The sequence below is a fragment of the Perognathus longimembris genome, chromosome 5 (assembly GCF_023159225.1).
Source record: "Perognathus longimembris pacificus isolate PPM17 chromosome 5, ASM2315922v1, whole genome shotgun sequence".
In the NCBI taxonomy this organism is placed as follows: Eukaryota; Metazoa; Chordata; class Mammalia; order Rodentia; family Heteromyidae; genus Perognathus; species Perognathus longimembris.
This window is the reverse complement of record NC_063165.1, coordinates 41,355,826-41,368,572: the sequence shown is the minus strand read 5'-3', so window position 1 is coordinate 41,368,572 and position 12,747 is coordinate 41,355,826. Positions and strand designations below refer to the sequence as shown.

General features: G+C 39.8%; 1 protein-coding gene across 2 annotated transcripts in view; it reads left to right on the top strand.

Annotated features, from left to right (window-relative positions):
* The window catches only part of Ccdc191 (coiled-coil domain containing 191), a 72,182-nt gene that overhangs the window by 32,609 nt on the left and 26,826 nt on the right, over nucleotides 1-12,747 (top strand). For both annotated transcript variants that reach the window (XM_048346646.1, XM_048346645.1), the window contains exon 8: nucleotides 869-1,059. In XM_048346646.1, coding sequence (XP_048202603.1) covers nucleotides 869-1,059 — 191 coding nt within the window. The remainder of the gene's footprint in view (nucleotides 1-868; nucleotides 1,060-12,747) is intronic.

Sequence of the window (12,747 nt, the reverse complement as noted above, 5' to 3'; positions counted from 1 at the left end):
CGTCCTCCTTCCCTTTCTCCCTCCCTCCCCCTCCTTTTTTCTCTTCCTCCCTTTTCTGGGGAATCTAAGGTGAAGGTCTGCAAAATGTGCCTTCTTCTGAAGTAACAGGCAGAACAAGGACTTTTTAAAAAACTTTACCCTGGTTTTTCATGATAAGAATTATAATACTGTAGTTTCTCTAAACATGAATGTAATTGATATCTTGTGTAAAAAATAAACAAAACCCTCAGGCCCAACAGTATAGTTCTAAGAATTCTAGAATATGCATCTTTATCTTAATGATCTTCATATTTCTTTATTCTCTAAAAAGTAGAGATTATATCTTAAACAATTTTATTCAGATTCAAAACTCAAGCACGGTGGTGGATGTTTCCTAAGTGTTGAAATAATGACAAATTAAGTTTACAAAGACAGAAGCAATCAATAGGGCTGAGCCTGCCAAAGTCTTTAAGTCACTTCTTATGAGGTTACTCTCTATTTTAGTCTCCTCACACTCAAAATGACTCTTGGATCTGCCATTCTTCAGTCTAGTGGAAATCAGTAAGCCTGTGATTATGACTTAATGTAATGAATGTTTTTTGACTAAAGAAAGCATGCATTGCTCTGAGAATACACTGAGTAGTCACTTACTTTTGGGAAGAAGGTTGGTGAGAGTCTTGAGAGAAGTGACTCGAAGTACTCGGGGAGAAGGCAGAAAAGAAAGAGAAATGACTATGAAGACAGATAGGAAGGTATGGAATAATGTGGTTGGCATCAAGACATGTCATATCAAGTGTTAGGGGAAAATCAAAAGGGAAGACTCTTGATATTAGACATTAGGAACACTTGCTGTGAGTAGAAGTGATTTTTCCAAATGTTTCCATTACAGTGTCAAAAACGCTATTTCTCTGCCTGGCACAAGCTGATTCTTGATCACAGGATTCAGCTGGGGAAAGCGGGGGCCCTGTCTGACTGGAAGCTTCAACTGAAGGTGCTGCGAGCCTGGAGAGACCACACAAGGTCCCAGAAGCTGGAGCGGGAGACACAAGCCGTGGAAAACCATCTTCGTGAAGAAAACAGGTACTGTTACTTCCACCATAAAATTCTTCTAGAGTATTTATCTAAGGCATCTTCCTCCTGGCAGGCCCAGAAAGAAACTCTAGGAAATGCTGTACACTGGACTCATCTTAGCCACTTCTATAAAATAAGGTATTTACAGGTTTTCTATGTTACACCTCAACTCAAATATTTATATGAAATTGATCACTGAAAATTATAACCAAACCAATATTTGATTGAAGTAGACTAATATACCCAATTTTCTTCCTTTAGAGGAAGCACACAGGCTTTTTCTAATGCTAATACAGCATCATTGCCCCCCATGGACCATCTAATAATTCACAAGAGAGTGCTTGCTTTATATGACAGTAATTCTCATTGATAGAAATCGGTGCCTTTACATAGAATGCTAAGTAAGGACATAGAGAACATCCATCTGGAAGGGCCAACCTGCCAGGAGTGATTCCTCCCACTCCCGTCTTCACTTCCACACCTTATTTAGAAGTTTTTGACACTTTTCTATCAATTCCCTCTTCTGCTTGTGCTGTGTCAAGACTGAGACAGAGAATGTCTTCAAATGAAGCTTTATTTGTTGTTTCATCATCTTAAAATTGAATACATTTTTTCTCATTTCCTAGTTTAATTTTGCAATTTTTTCTTTTCTTTCTTTCTTTTTTTTTCTTTCTTTTTTTTTTTTTTTGATGGTGTTGGGGATTGAGGTCAGGGCCTTACACGTGCTAAGCACATATAGGCTACATCCGCATCATCTCAGCCCCACTCCTGGCTCATTAACTTGGGATTCTAGAATCAATCTCTGATATAGAAAGAACTGTTTGTTTTTGGTGGGGAGAGAAGAGGGTGTGTAGCTATTTCTCTACTGGCAGTTCTGCCATTCATTCAGAATGAAAGATTGAGTAAATGGTATATGGAAGAGCCTGGCACCCCCTAGAAATCTCCCGCCCTCTGACAGTATTAGGCACTGGACAGCTGTCACAGGAGACTGGCACATGGCCCCTAGGCCTCACAGAACTCACAGTTTGTTTTCAGAAAGCAAGATCTAGTGACAGTACAGGTATTGAGCATTGTTATAAACTAAGGAATACATTTCCCTTTTTCTTCTGAGGAAATGACAGAATTAAGTGTCCCTGTGGCTGAAGAGGCTCCCTGATCATGAAAAGACTTCATCATGAATATGAGTCTTAAAATAATAATTAACATAAAAATAAGTGAATCAAAAGCAAATAAACTGGAAGTGATACACACACACACACACACACACACACACACACACATACACACACACGGGTATTGGGCTAGTTACATGGCTCACATAGTAGAGTGCTTAACAAGTGGGAGATAGGCCCTGAATTCAAAGCTCAGTACCACCTAAAAAGAAAAAAGAGGAGGAACAAAAGGAAAGAAAGGAGGAGGGAGGGAGGGAGGAAGGGAAGGAAGGAAGAAAGATGAGTCTTGATCATAGAAAGATGGATCTTGATCATCTCCAAGTAGAGATAGGGAAACCGGGGTGATAACATAAAGTTTGCCATCTGGATTAGCTAGAGACCATCAAGAATGTGGCCATCAATTTCTGAAAGGTTTTAAATGCCAAGACAAGTAGTTTAGGTTTTCTTTGGTGATATAGATGAATACTGGAAGTCTTTTTATGCACAAGGGTGATCTAGTCAATTTTCTTTTTCCAGTGTCTCAGGACCTAGTAAGCTATACAAAGAATTGGGATGGTAGCTTACTGAAAATGAATGATGGGGAAGGTTTATTGGATGCAGAAGGTAAAATGGAGGTGTTATAAGATGAGAGCATTGTGGGTAAGGGCATAAAGTGAGTGGAATTTGACATGTTAAAATTTAAAAGTGGCCTGTGAGATTTACATGCTCTAAGAAGCTTGTAGAAGAAAAATCTAGAGAGTTTAGGATTCCATTTCAATAAACAGTTTAAATATAAGAGTACTCAATGAGAATTTCATAATGACATGATGCACCATTTTAAGATGTCAGAACTTTTCATCAGTTTCTGTGAATTATCTCCAGGTGTCTGTTTTTAAATGTTCAGAGTGTGTCCTAAGGTTTTTAACTGCCATATTTAAAAAAATGTAAGTGATAATAGTTTTCACTTTTACTACAAAGCTATAGAACAAAACATATTCTAAGGCAAGAAGACAGGAACATCTGATCCAGCCCTTGATTTTAAAGATGATCAAAGGAAAGCCCAGGGAGAACAGTGACTCTCCTAACCACAAAGCTTGAGCCCTAATCCAAACCAGCTAGAGCCTTATCTTTTTGATTCTGAGTCTGATGCTTTTTCCTATATCACACTGTTTCTTTGATAAACAAATAGCATCCAGGTTGTGGTGCCCTAAGACACCCATATTTTTAACTATCTTGTAATTTACTTTAGATTGCAATGAATGCAAAATATGAATGACAGTTAACAAAGAACAGGTCATCTGCGGAACTATGACATAAAGGACTTACTCCACACAGACTTTCATTTGTGCTACTTTCCTCCAAATCTTTGGCTCCCTGTACATTATACATTATTCTATGAATTGTTTTAAGAAATTGATTTGGATGATTTTGTTCAGAAAAATTTGGAATACTAATGGTAGAGGCAAAAGTTCAAAGACTACCACAAGCAGAAACCAAGAAGTGCCATAGGATTGAGTATCAGCAAGCCAGGGCCTTCTTCCCTGCTCTCATCTAGGTGAATTCCAGTACCTCCATAGATACCAAATATGTGTCTGTTGACTAATGAATGAGCCAGAGAATGACTGAAGAACCCAGTTACTCTTTCTCTTGTTATTTAACTTGACAGTTTTTAAGCATTCTACCTACTATGCCCAGGGTTAGGAGAGAACATTGATTATAATGAATTATGTGTCGTAGAAACATAGTTCTTACCACAGTGACAAAACACTTCGTGATTCCACGGCCCATTCATTGCCCATGTTGTTGAAATCATTTAACATTCTTCCTATACAGAAAAAATATAATGCATGTTTAAAAACTCTTGTTTTTTTTTTTTGTTTTTTTTGGCCAGTCCTGGGGCTTGGACTCAGGGCCTGAGCACTGTCCCTAGCTTCTTTTTGCTCAAGGCTAGCACTCTGCCACTTGAGCCACAGCGCCACTTCTGGCCATTTTCTGTATATGTGGTGCAGGGGAATTGAACCCAGGGCCTCATGTATACAAGGCAAGCACTCTTGCCACTAGGCCATATCCCCAGCTCCACTTAAAAACTCTTAACGAGGGGCTGGGGATATAGCCTAGTGGCAAGAGTGCCTGCCTCGGATACACGAGGCCCTAGGTTCGATTCCCCAGCACCACATATACAGAAAAAACGGCCAGAAGCGGCGCTGTGGCTCAAGTGGCAGAGTGCTAGCCTTGAGCGGGAAGAAGCCAGGGACAGTGCTCAGGCCCTGAGTCCAAGGCCCAGGACTGGCCAAAAAAAAAAAAAAAAAACTCTTAACGAAGTAGATCTTATGTTACTATTCTTGGCGTCATAAAACAAAATGCAAAAAACATTTAAAGGAAGGAAGAACTTATTATGTATGTTATCCAGATGTCAGCCGAATCCAAATCCTCCAGCTGCTACATGTTTACTGATTTTTCCCTCTACGGTGCACTCTTTCTAGTCCCTTCCTCGTACCAGGCCCACCTTACAGGGATTTTTTTTCTGTTCTTCTATGCTGTCCATGAAAATGCACAAATACATCTCTTAGTATTATTCATAATTTTACACCATTATTTTTAATGAGCTTACGCTCATGGGCTCACCTCTACTCCAAAAGTGCATCTTGCTTTCCCTCATTCTATTCTTACCCATCTCTTTTCTAAAAGTAGTTTTTATAACTAATGGGGCTATTATAAAATTTCAATATAATATCATAATCTCTCTTCTTTTCTTTTGGAGGAGTGGTTGTACTTAGAATTGAATCCTGAGGGCCTTATTCTTCTCTACCCTTTAAACCACATCCCCAGATCTTTTACTTTCAGTTTATTTTTAGATAGGTTCTCACATCAAACTGACATCAAACCATGTCCCTCCTGTCTGTCCCTCTTGAGTAGCTGGGACTACAGGCATATACCACCACAATGCATTTTCAACATTAGTAAAGATTTACAAAGCCTGAGGATGTATTTATTTAGATATGCAACAACATTCTAGCACTTTGCACTTTTTGACATGGTAATATCACAATGTTAACTGTACTGTCAAGTTTGTTTGGCATGTGCAGCTTTGCAAGTTAGTTTTAGATCTTTCTTTTCTGCCTAGGGTTTGAACTTGAGGGCTTTGTGTGCTTGGGAGGCAGTTACTCTGACATTTGAGCTCTGGTTTGGGATCTTCCATTCCTTCTCTCTGCTGTTCTTCCTCTTTAAATTTATATCAGCCCTAGCAAAACCTGAGAAGAATCAGTGTTTGTTTTCTTTTATTTTTTTTCTTCTTTTTCTGCCAGTCCTGGGGCTTGATTTGGGGCTTGGACTCAGGGCCTGAGCACTGTCCTTGGCTTTTTTGCTCAAGGCTAGCACTCTGCCACTTGAGCCACAGTGCTACTTCTGGCTTTTTCTATATATGTGGTGCTGAGGAATTGAACCCAGGGCTTCATGTATATAAACCAAGCACTCTTGCCACTAGGCCATATTCCCAGCCCAGAAGCATTTGTTTTCAACATCTTCTTCCAAACTTTCTTGAGCCTGCTTACTGGGCTTTCCAGTTCTTTCCTAGGAAGCACCTCTTCTTCTATATTAAAATCTTGACTTTCTTGTTGCAGTGTTCTGGCCCTTTTTTGGAACATGCTTTTGTGTGTTTTTTTCTCTCAAGCCTCTCACTCTTTGGTCCTATAATCCTTCGTTGTTGGGTATTCTTCATTTCTAGCACTGATTCTAGCTTTCTATGAGGCAATCATTTCTGGAGTGCCACTGTTAATCATGTTCAATTGTCTTTCCCTCTGTGCTCACCTGGATACCCAGGTGAGTGGCCAGGAGCCACATGCATCTGTAGCCTGACAGATTTATCAGAGAGGCAGGAGGACAGGCTGGCATTGCCTTGCTCACTTTAAAAATTCTTTAAGACAGGCCCATCTCCCACTCTTTCCCAGGGGACTACCCAGTGCACTATTGAATGCATTAGCTTACTCATTCCTATTTCTGCCAAACCTGCTCACCCCACATGCAGCTGTTCCTGTCACAGCAGATTTTGTTTTACATCAGATCTCGGTATTCAGTCAAATCACTGGTTATGTGGTTATTTATCGGTTCCCATTCCCCCCCTTTTTTTTGTTGTTAAAGAAAATTCAAGACATGTTTTAGGTATCTAGTAGTCATATTATGAGATAGTTATTACTTTCAATTTGAATTGTTTTCTGTATTTCCAGATTTTTTAAATTAGATTCTTGAAAAAAAAAATCTTGTAGGCTAGGCCTCTACCTACCATTCGTTTGTTTTTTTTGTTCTTTGTTTTTTGTTTCTTTTTTGGCCAGTTGTGGGGCTTGAATTCAGGGCCTGGACGCTGTGCCTTAGCTAGCTCCTTTTGTTCAAGGCTAGAGCTCTACCACTTTGAACCACAGCACCACTTCTTGTTTTTGTGTGGTTAATTGGAGATAAGAGTCTTAGAGGGACTTTTCTTCCCAGGCTGGCTTCAAACTAAAGTCCTCAGATCTCAGCCTCCTGAGTAACTAGGATTATAGGCATGAGCCACCCGCACCTGACTCTTATCACTACTTTTTGAGAATGAATCTGCAGATCCAAAACATTCAACCACTCATCAAGTGTCCCAGACTTGGTTCATGTTCCGACTTCACAGATCTAGACTGTGCAGCTCTCACTAAAGTAACACTCACTTGAAGTATTTATCTTGGATAGCAGAATTCATGGTTAACTTCCTATGGAAACCTTTTAGGTCTGGCAGAGACCGTCTTTGAGTTATATAATTGTGTTGATCCATTTATATACTTTTGCTATAAATGTTCTCATTTTTGCTTGTCACCATATTGGGACAGGCTACTTTCCATAAGGGAACTCTGCCCTTAATGTTTTTTTGTTTGTTTGTTTTTTATTTTTTGTAATTTATTTATAAAATTTTTTTGACACGGTGTTGTGCAAAAAGGGTACTGTTACATAGTAGGGCAGTGTGTACATTTCTTGTGATATCTTACACCCTGTTTTTCTTTCCCTTCCCTAGGTCAGGTAGACATATGTACAATACACAGTGTACCAAGAACATATACAGTAGCCACGTGGCCTATGTCCAAGAAAATTCGCCTAGGGCTTTAAATGTAATGTCGACATTAGACAATATGTCGACAGTAGTCTTATATGAATGTACATAGCTATTGTATTCCACTGAGAGGGCAATTTTTGACCTTTATATGTTGAGTAGTTGTTTGGTTTTGGTTGAGTAGTTGTTTGGTTTTAGTAGTTGTTTAGTTTAGTTATATGTTGGGTCCCTGACCCAATCCTGTGGGAAATACCATTTGACAGGCAGTTTTTGGTTTCACAGACCTGGTCTCTACTGTCTCTCCATCACCCCATCCTGGGGCTTGGACTCAGGGCCTGAGCACTGTTCCTGGCTTCTTTTTGCTCAAGGCTAGCACTCTACCACATGAGCCACAGCGCCACTTCTGGCCATTTTCTGTATATGTGGTGCTGGGGAATCGAACCCAGAGCCTCATGTATAGGAGGCAAGCACTCTTACCACTAGGCCATATCCCCAGCCCCCATCACCCCATCTTAACAGTCATATATCAGGGAGATCATGCCCCTTTGTTTTCTGTGTTCTGGGCTTGTCTTGCTCAACATTATTTGTTCTAGTTCTGACCATTTCCCTGCGAATAACAATATTTCACCATTCCTAATCGCTATATAGTATTCCATTGTGTATAAGTACCATATTTTTTGGATCCATTCATCTGTGGAGGGGCATCTGGGTTGATTCCATATTTTGGCTATTGTGAATTGTGCAGCGATAAACATGGAAGTGCAAATGTCTTTTTGATATCTTGGGACCTGCTGTTCAGGATAGATGCCTAGGAGTGGTATGGCTGGGTCATAGGGTAGGTCTATATTGAGCTTTTTTTTAAAAATTTATTTGTTTATTAATTGAATACAAATTTTTTGACAAGGTGTTGTGCAAAAAGGTTACAGTTACATAGTAGGGCAGTGTGTACATTTCTTGTGATATATTACGTCCTGTTTTTCTATCTCTTCTCTAGGTCCGATAGACATATATACAATATACAATGTATCAAGAACATATACAGTAGCCACGTGGCCACACCCAAGAAAGTTCACCTAGGGCTTTAAATGTAATGTCGATATTAGACCATATGGCGACAGTAGTCTTATATGAACGTACATACATAGCTTTTGAGCTATTGTATTCCCCTGAGAGGTCAATTTTTTACCTTTATATGTTGAGTAATTATTTGGTTTTAGTTACATACTGTTGGGTCGCTGCCCCAATCCTGTGGGGAATACTATTTGACAAGCAGTTTTTGGTTTCACAGACTTGGTCTCTACTGTCTCTCCGTCTCCCTTTGTTAACAGTCAGATATCAGGGAGATCATGCCCCTTTGTTTTCTGTGTTCTAGGCTTGTCTCGCTCAACATTATTTGTTCGAGTTCTGACCATTTCCCTGCGAATAACAATATTTCACCATTCCTAATCGCTATGTAGTATTCCATTGTGTATAAGTACCATATTTTTTGGATCCATTCGTCTGTGGAGGGGCATCTGGGTTGTTTCCATATTTTGGCTATTGTGAATTGTGCAGCGATAAACATGGAAGTGCAAATGTCTTTTTGACATCTTGGGTTTTTCTGTTTAGGGTAGATGCCTAAGAGTGGTATGGCTGGGTCATAGGGTAGGTCTATATTGAGCTTTTTGAGAAACCTCCATACTGTTCTCCAAAGTGGTTGTACTAATTTGCACTCCCACCAACAATGGAGAAGGGTTCCTCTTTCCCCGCACCCCCTCCAACATTTGTTGTTGCCTGAGTTCAGAGTATAGGCCATTCTAACTGGGGTGAGGTGGTATCTCAGGGTTGTTTTTATTTGCATTTCCTTTACTACCAGGGATGTTGAACATTCCTCATATGTTTCTTTGCCATTTTTATCTCTTCTCTTGTGAAGTTTGTCTTTATCTCCTTTGCCCATTTCCTAATTGGTTTACTGGGCTTGGAGGGGCTTAGTTTTTTTAGTTCTCTGTAGATGACAGATATTAGGCCTTTGTCTGTTGCTGTGCTGGTAAAGATCCTTTCCCATATGGTTGGCTGTCTTTCTATTTTGGTGGCTATGTCCTTAGCTGTGCAGAAACTTTTTATTTTGTAGTAGTCCTATTTGTCGAGTCTCTCCCCTATTTGTTGTGCCCCTGGGACTATATTCAGGAAGTTCTTTCCTGTGCCTGTAAGTTCTAGCATCTTTCCTACTCTGTCCTTCAGTAGTTTCAAGGATTCAGGTCTGATATTGAGGTCCTTGATCCATTTTGAGTTGATCTTGGTGCATGGTGATAGGCTTGGGTCTACTTGGAGTTTTCTGCATATGGCTGCCCAGTTCTCCTAGCACCAGTAGTTGAAGAGGCTCTGTTTATTCCATTGTATGTCTTTAGCTCCTTTGTCGAATGTCAGCTGACTGTAAGAGTGCGGTTTTATTTCTGGATCTTCAATTCTAATCCATTGGTCTTCCGATCTGTTTTTATACCAATACCATGCTGTTTTTGTTATGATGGCCTTGTAGTAGAGCTTGAAGTCTGGTATTGTGATACCTCCTGCACTGCTTTTTTTTGCCTAGAATTGCTTTGGCTATTCTAGGTCTTTTGCTATTCCATATGAATTTATGGATTGCTTTCTCTATTTCAGTGAAGAATGTGGCTGGGATTTTGATAGGTATTGCATTGAATTTGTATAACAATTTGGGCAATATGGCCATTTTCACTATATTGATTCTGCCTACTCATGAGCATGGGAGGTCTTTCCATCTCCTTGTGTCTTCTTTGATTTCCCTTATTAGATTTTTATAGTTCTCATTAAATAGGTCTGTCACGACCTTGGTTAGGTTGATCCCTAGGTACTTTATTTATTTTTTGGCTACTGTAAATGGAATTGTTTCCATAATTTCCTTTTCTGCTTGTACATTGCTGGTGTACAGAAAAGCTGCTGACTTTTGTGGGTTGATTTTGTATCCTGCTACTTTGCCAAAATGGTTTATTAGGTGTAGGAGTTTGGGGACTGAGTTTTTTGGGTCCTTCAGATATAAGATCATGTCGTCTGCGAATAGGGATAGCTTGATTTCTTCCTTGCCGATGTGGATCCCTTTGATGTCCTCCTCTTGCCTTATTGCTATGGCTAGGGATTCCAGCACTATGTTGAAAAGAAGTGGGGAGAGTGGGCATCCTTGTCTTGTTCCTGAGTTTAGTGGGAATGATTTAAGTTTCTCTCCATTTAATATAATGTTAGCAGTTGGTCTGTTGTATATGGCTTTTATTGTTTTGAGGAATGTTCCATCTATTCCTGTTCTCTCCAGAGCTTTTAATAAGTATGGATGTTGTATTTTGTCAAAGGCTTTTTGGGCATCGACTGAGATAATGTGATTCTTGATTTTAGTTCTGTTTATGTGGTGAATTACATTTACTGATTTACGAATGTTGAACCATCCTTGTGACTGTGGGATGAAGCCTACTTGGTCATGATGTATAATTTTCTTGTTCAGTTTCTGGATCCTGTTAGCTAATATTTTATTGAGGAGCTTTGCATCTGTGTTCATTAGTGATATTGGTCAGTAGTTCTCTTTTTTTGTTGGGTCTTTGCCTGGTTTGGGAATGAGTATGGTATTAGCTTCATAGAATGAGTTTGGGATTTCTCCCTCTGTTTCTATTTCGCGGAAGAGGTTGAGGAGTATTGGCATTAGCTCTCACTAAAGGTTTTTTTTTTTTTGTTTTTGTTTTTTGGCCAGTCCTGGGCCTTGAACTCAGTGCCTGAGCACTGTCCCTGGCTTCCTTTTGCTCAAGGCTAGCACTCTGCCACTTGAGCCACAGCGCCACTTCTGGCCGTTTTCTGTATATGTGGTGCTGGGGAATTGAACCCAGGGCCTCATGTATACAAGGCAAGCTCTCTTGCCACTAGGCCATATCCCCAGCCCTCACTAAAGGTTTTATAGAATTCGTTGGTGAATCCATCTGGGCCTGGGCTTTTCTTTGTTGGGAGGTTCTTCATTACCCCCTTTATCTCACTGTAAGTTATTGGTTTATTTAGTTAGTTTATTTCTTCTTGGTTCAGTTTGGGCAGTTTATACTTCTCTAAGAATTGATCCATTTCTGTAAAATTATTGTTTTTTAGTGAGTAGAGGTTCTGGAAATAGTTCTTATGATTGTTTGAATATCGTGTGTACTTGTTGTTATTTTTCCGGTGGAGTCCCTGATTTTACATATATGAGTCTCTTCTTTTTTTTGTAAGTCTTGTGAGGGGTCTGTCAATTTTATTTGTTTTTTCAAAGAACCAGCTTTTAGTCTTATTTACTTGTTGGTCTTTCTATTTTCAATCAGATTTATCTCTTCTTTAATCTTTGTGATCTCTCTCCTCATAGTCGTTTTAGATTTGATCATTTCTTGTTTCTCCAGTTGTTTTAGGTTCATCGTGAGGTTATTCACCTGCTCTGTTTCCATTCTTTTAATGTGAGTGCTGAGGGCAATGATCTTGCCCCTCAATACTGCCTTAGCTGTGTCCCATAGGTTTCTTTGTGATGTATTTTCATTGTCATTGTGGCTTATGAATTTGTTAATTTCATCTTTAATTTCGTCTGTGGCCCAAGTGTTGGATAACAGTGTGGGGTTTAGCCTCCAAGAATGTGTATAGCCTCTGTGGTAACCGTTGTTATTGAGGGTTACCTTTAATCCACTGTGGTCAGATATAATACATGGGATGATGTCAATACTTTTGTATTTGCTGAGGTTCTTTGTGTGGGCTATGACCTGGTCTATTTTGGAGTATGATCCATGGGCTGCTGAGAAGAAGGTGTATTGGGTCTCTGTAGGGTGGAAGATTCTGATCCATTTGGGATATGGTGTTACTTAGGTCCTCAGCTCCCTTATAATCCTCTGGGTGTTGGATCTGTCTCTTGGAGAGAGTGGGGTATTAAAGTCACCCACTATGATTGTGTTTGGGTCTATCTTGTTCTGTAGTTCTGTGAGAATTTGCTTGACATATGTAGGGCGTCTTTTGTTCGGTGCGTATACATTTATCACCATGATGTCTTGATTCTGGATTTTTCCTTGTATTAAAATGTAGTGACCTTCTTTGTCTTTTTGAGTTGATTTTAATGAGAAGTCCAGCTTGTCTGAGATCAGGATGGCTACTCCTGCCGTTTTGGTAGGTGTGTTTGCTTGGAAGATCTTGCTCCATCCTTTCATTCAGAGCCTGTTTTTATCCCTTGCTGTAGGGTGGGTCTCTTGTAGACAGCAGATGGCAACTTTTTGTTTGCGGATCCATTCTGCCAGTCTGCTCCTTCTTATCGGAGAGTTTATACCGTTTATATTCAAAGAGATCAAGGATAAGAGTGTTTTTTCTCCTTCCATTTTCTTGTTGGGCTGTTTTTCCTCTTTATTTTTCTTGTCTTAAGTGAGCTGCTCTTTCTGTTGGGTTCTGGCTATTGTAGTTTCTTTCTGTTTCTGTCTGTGTGTCCTGTACGATTTCTGTTGGGTGGGGCTT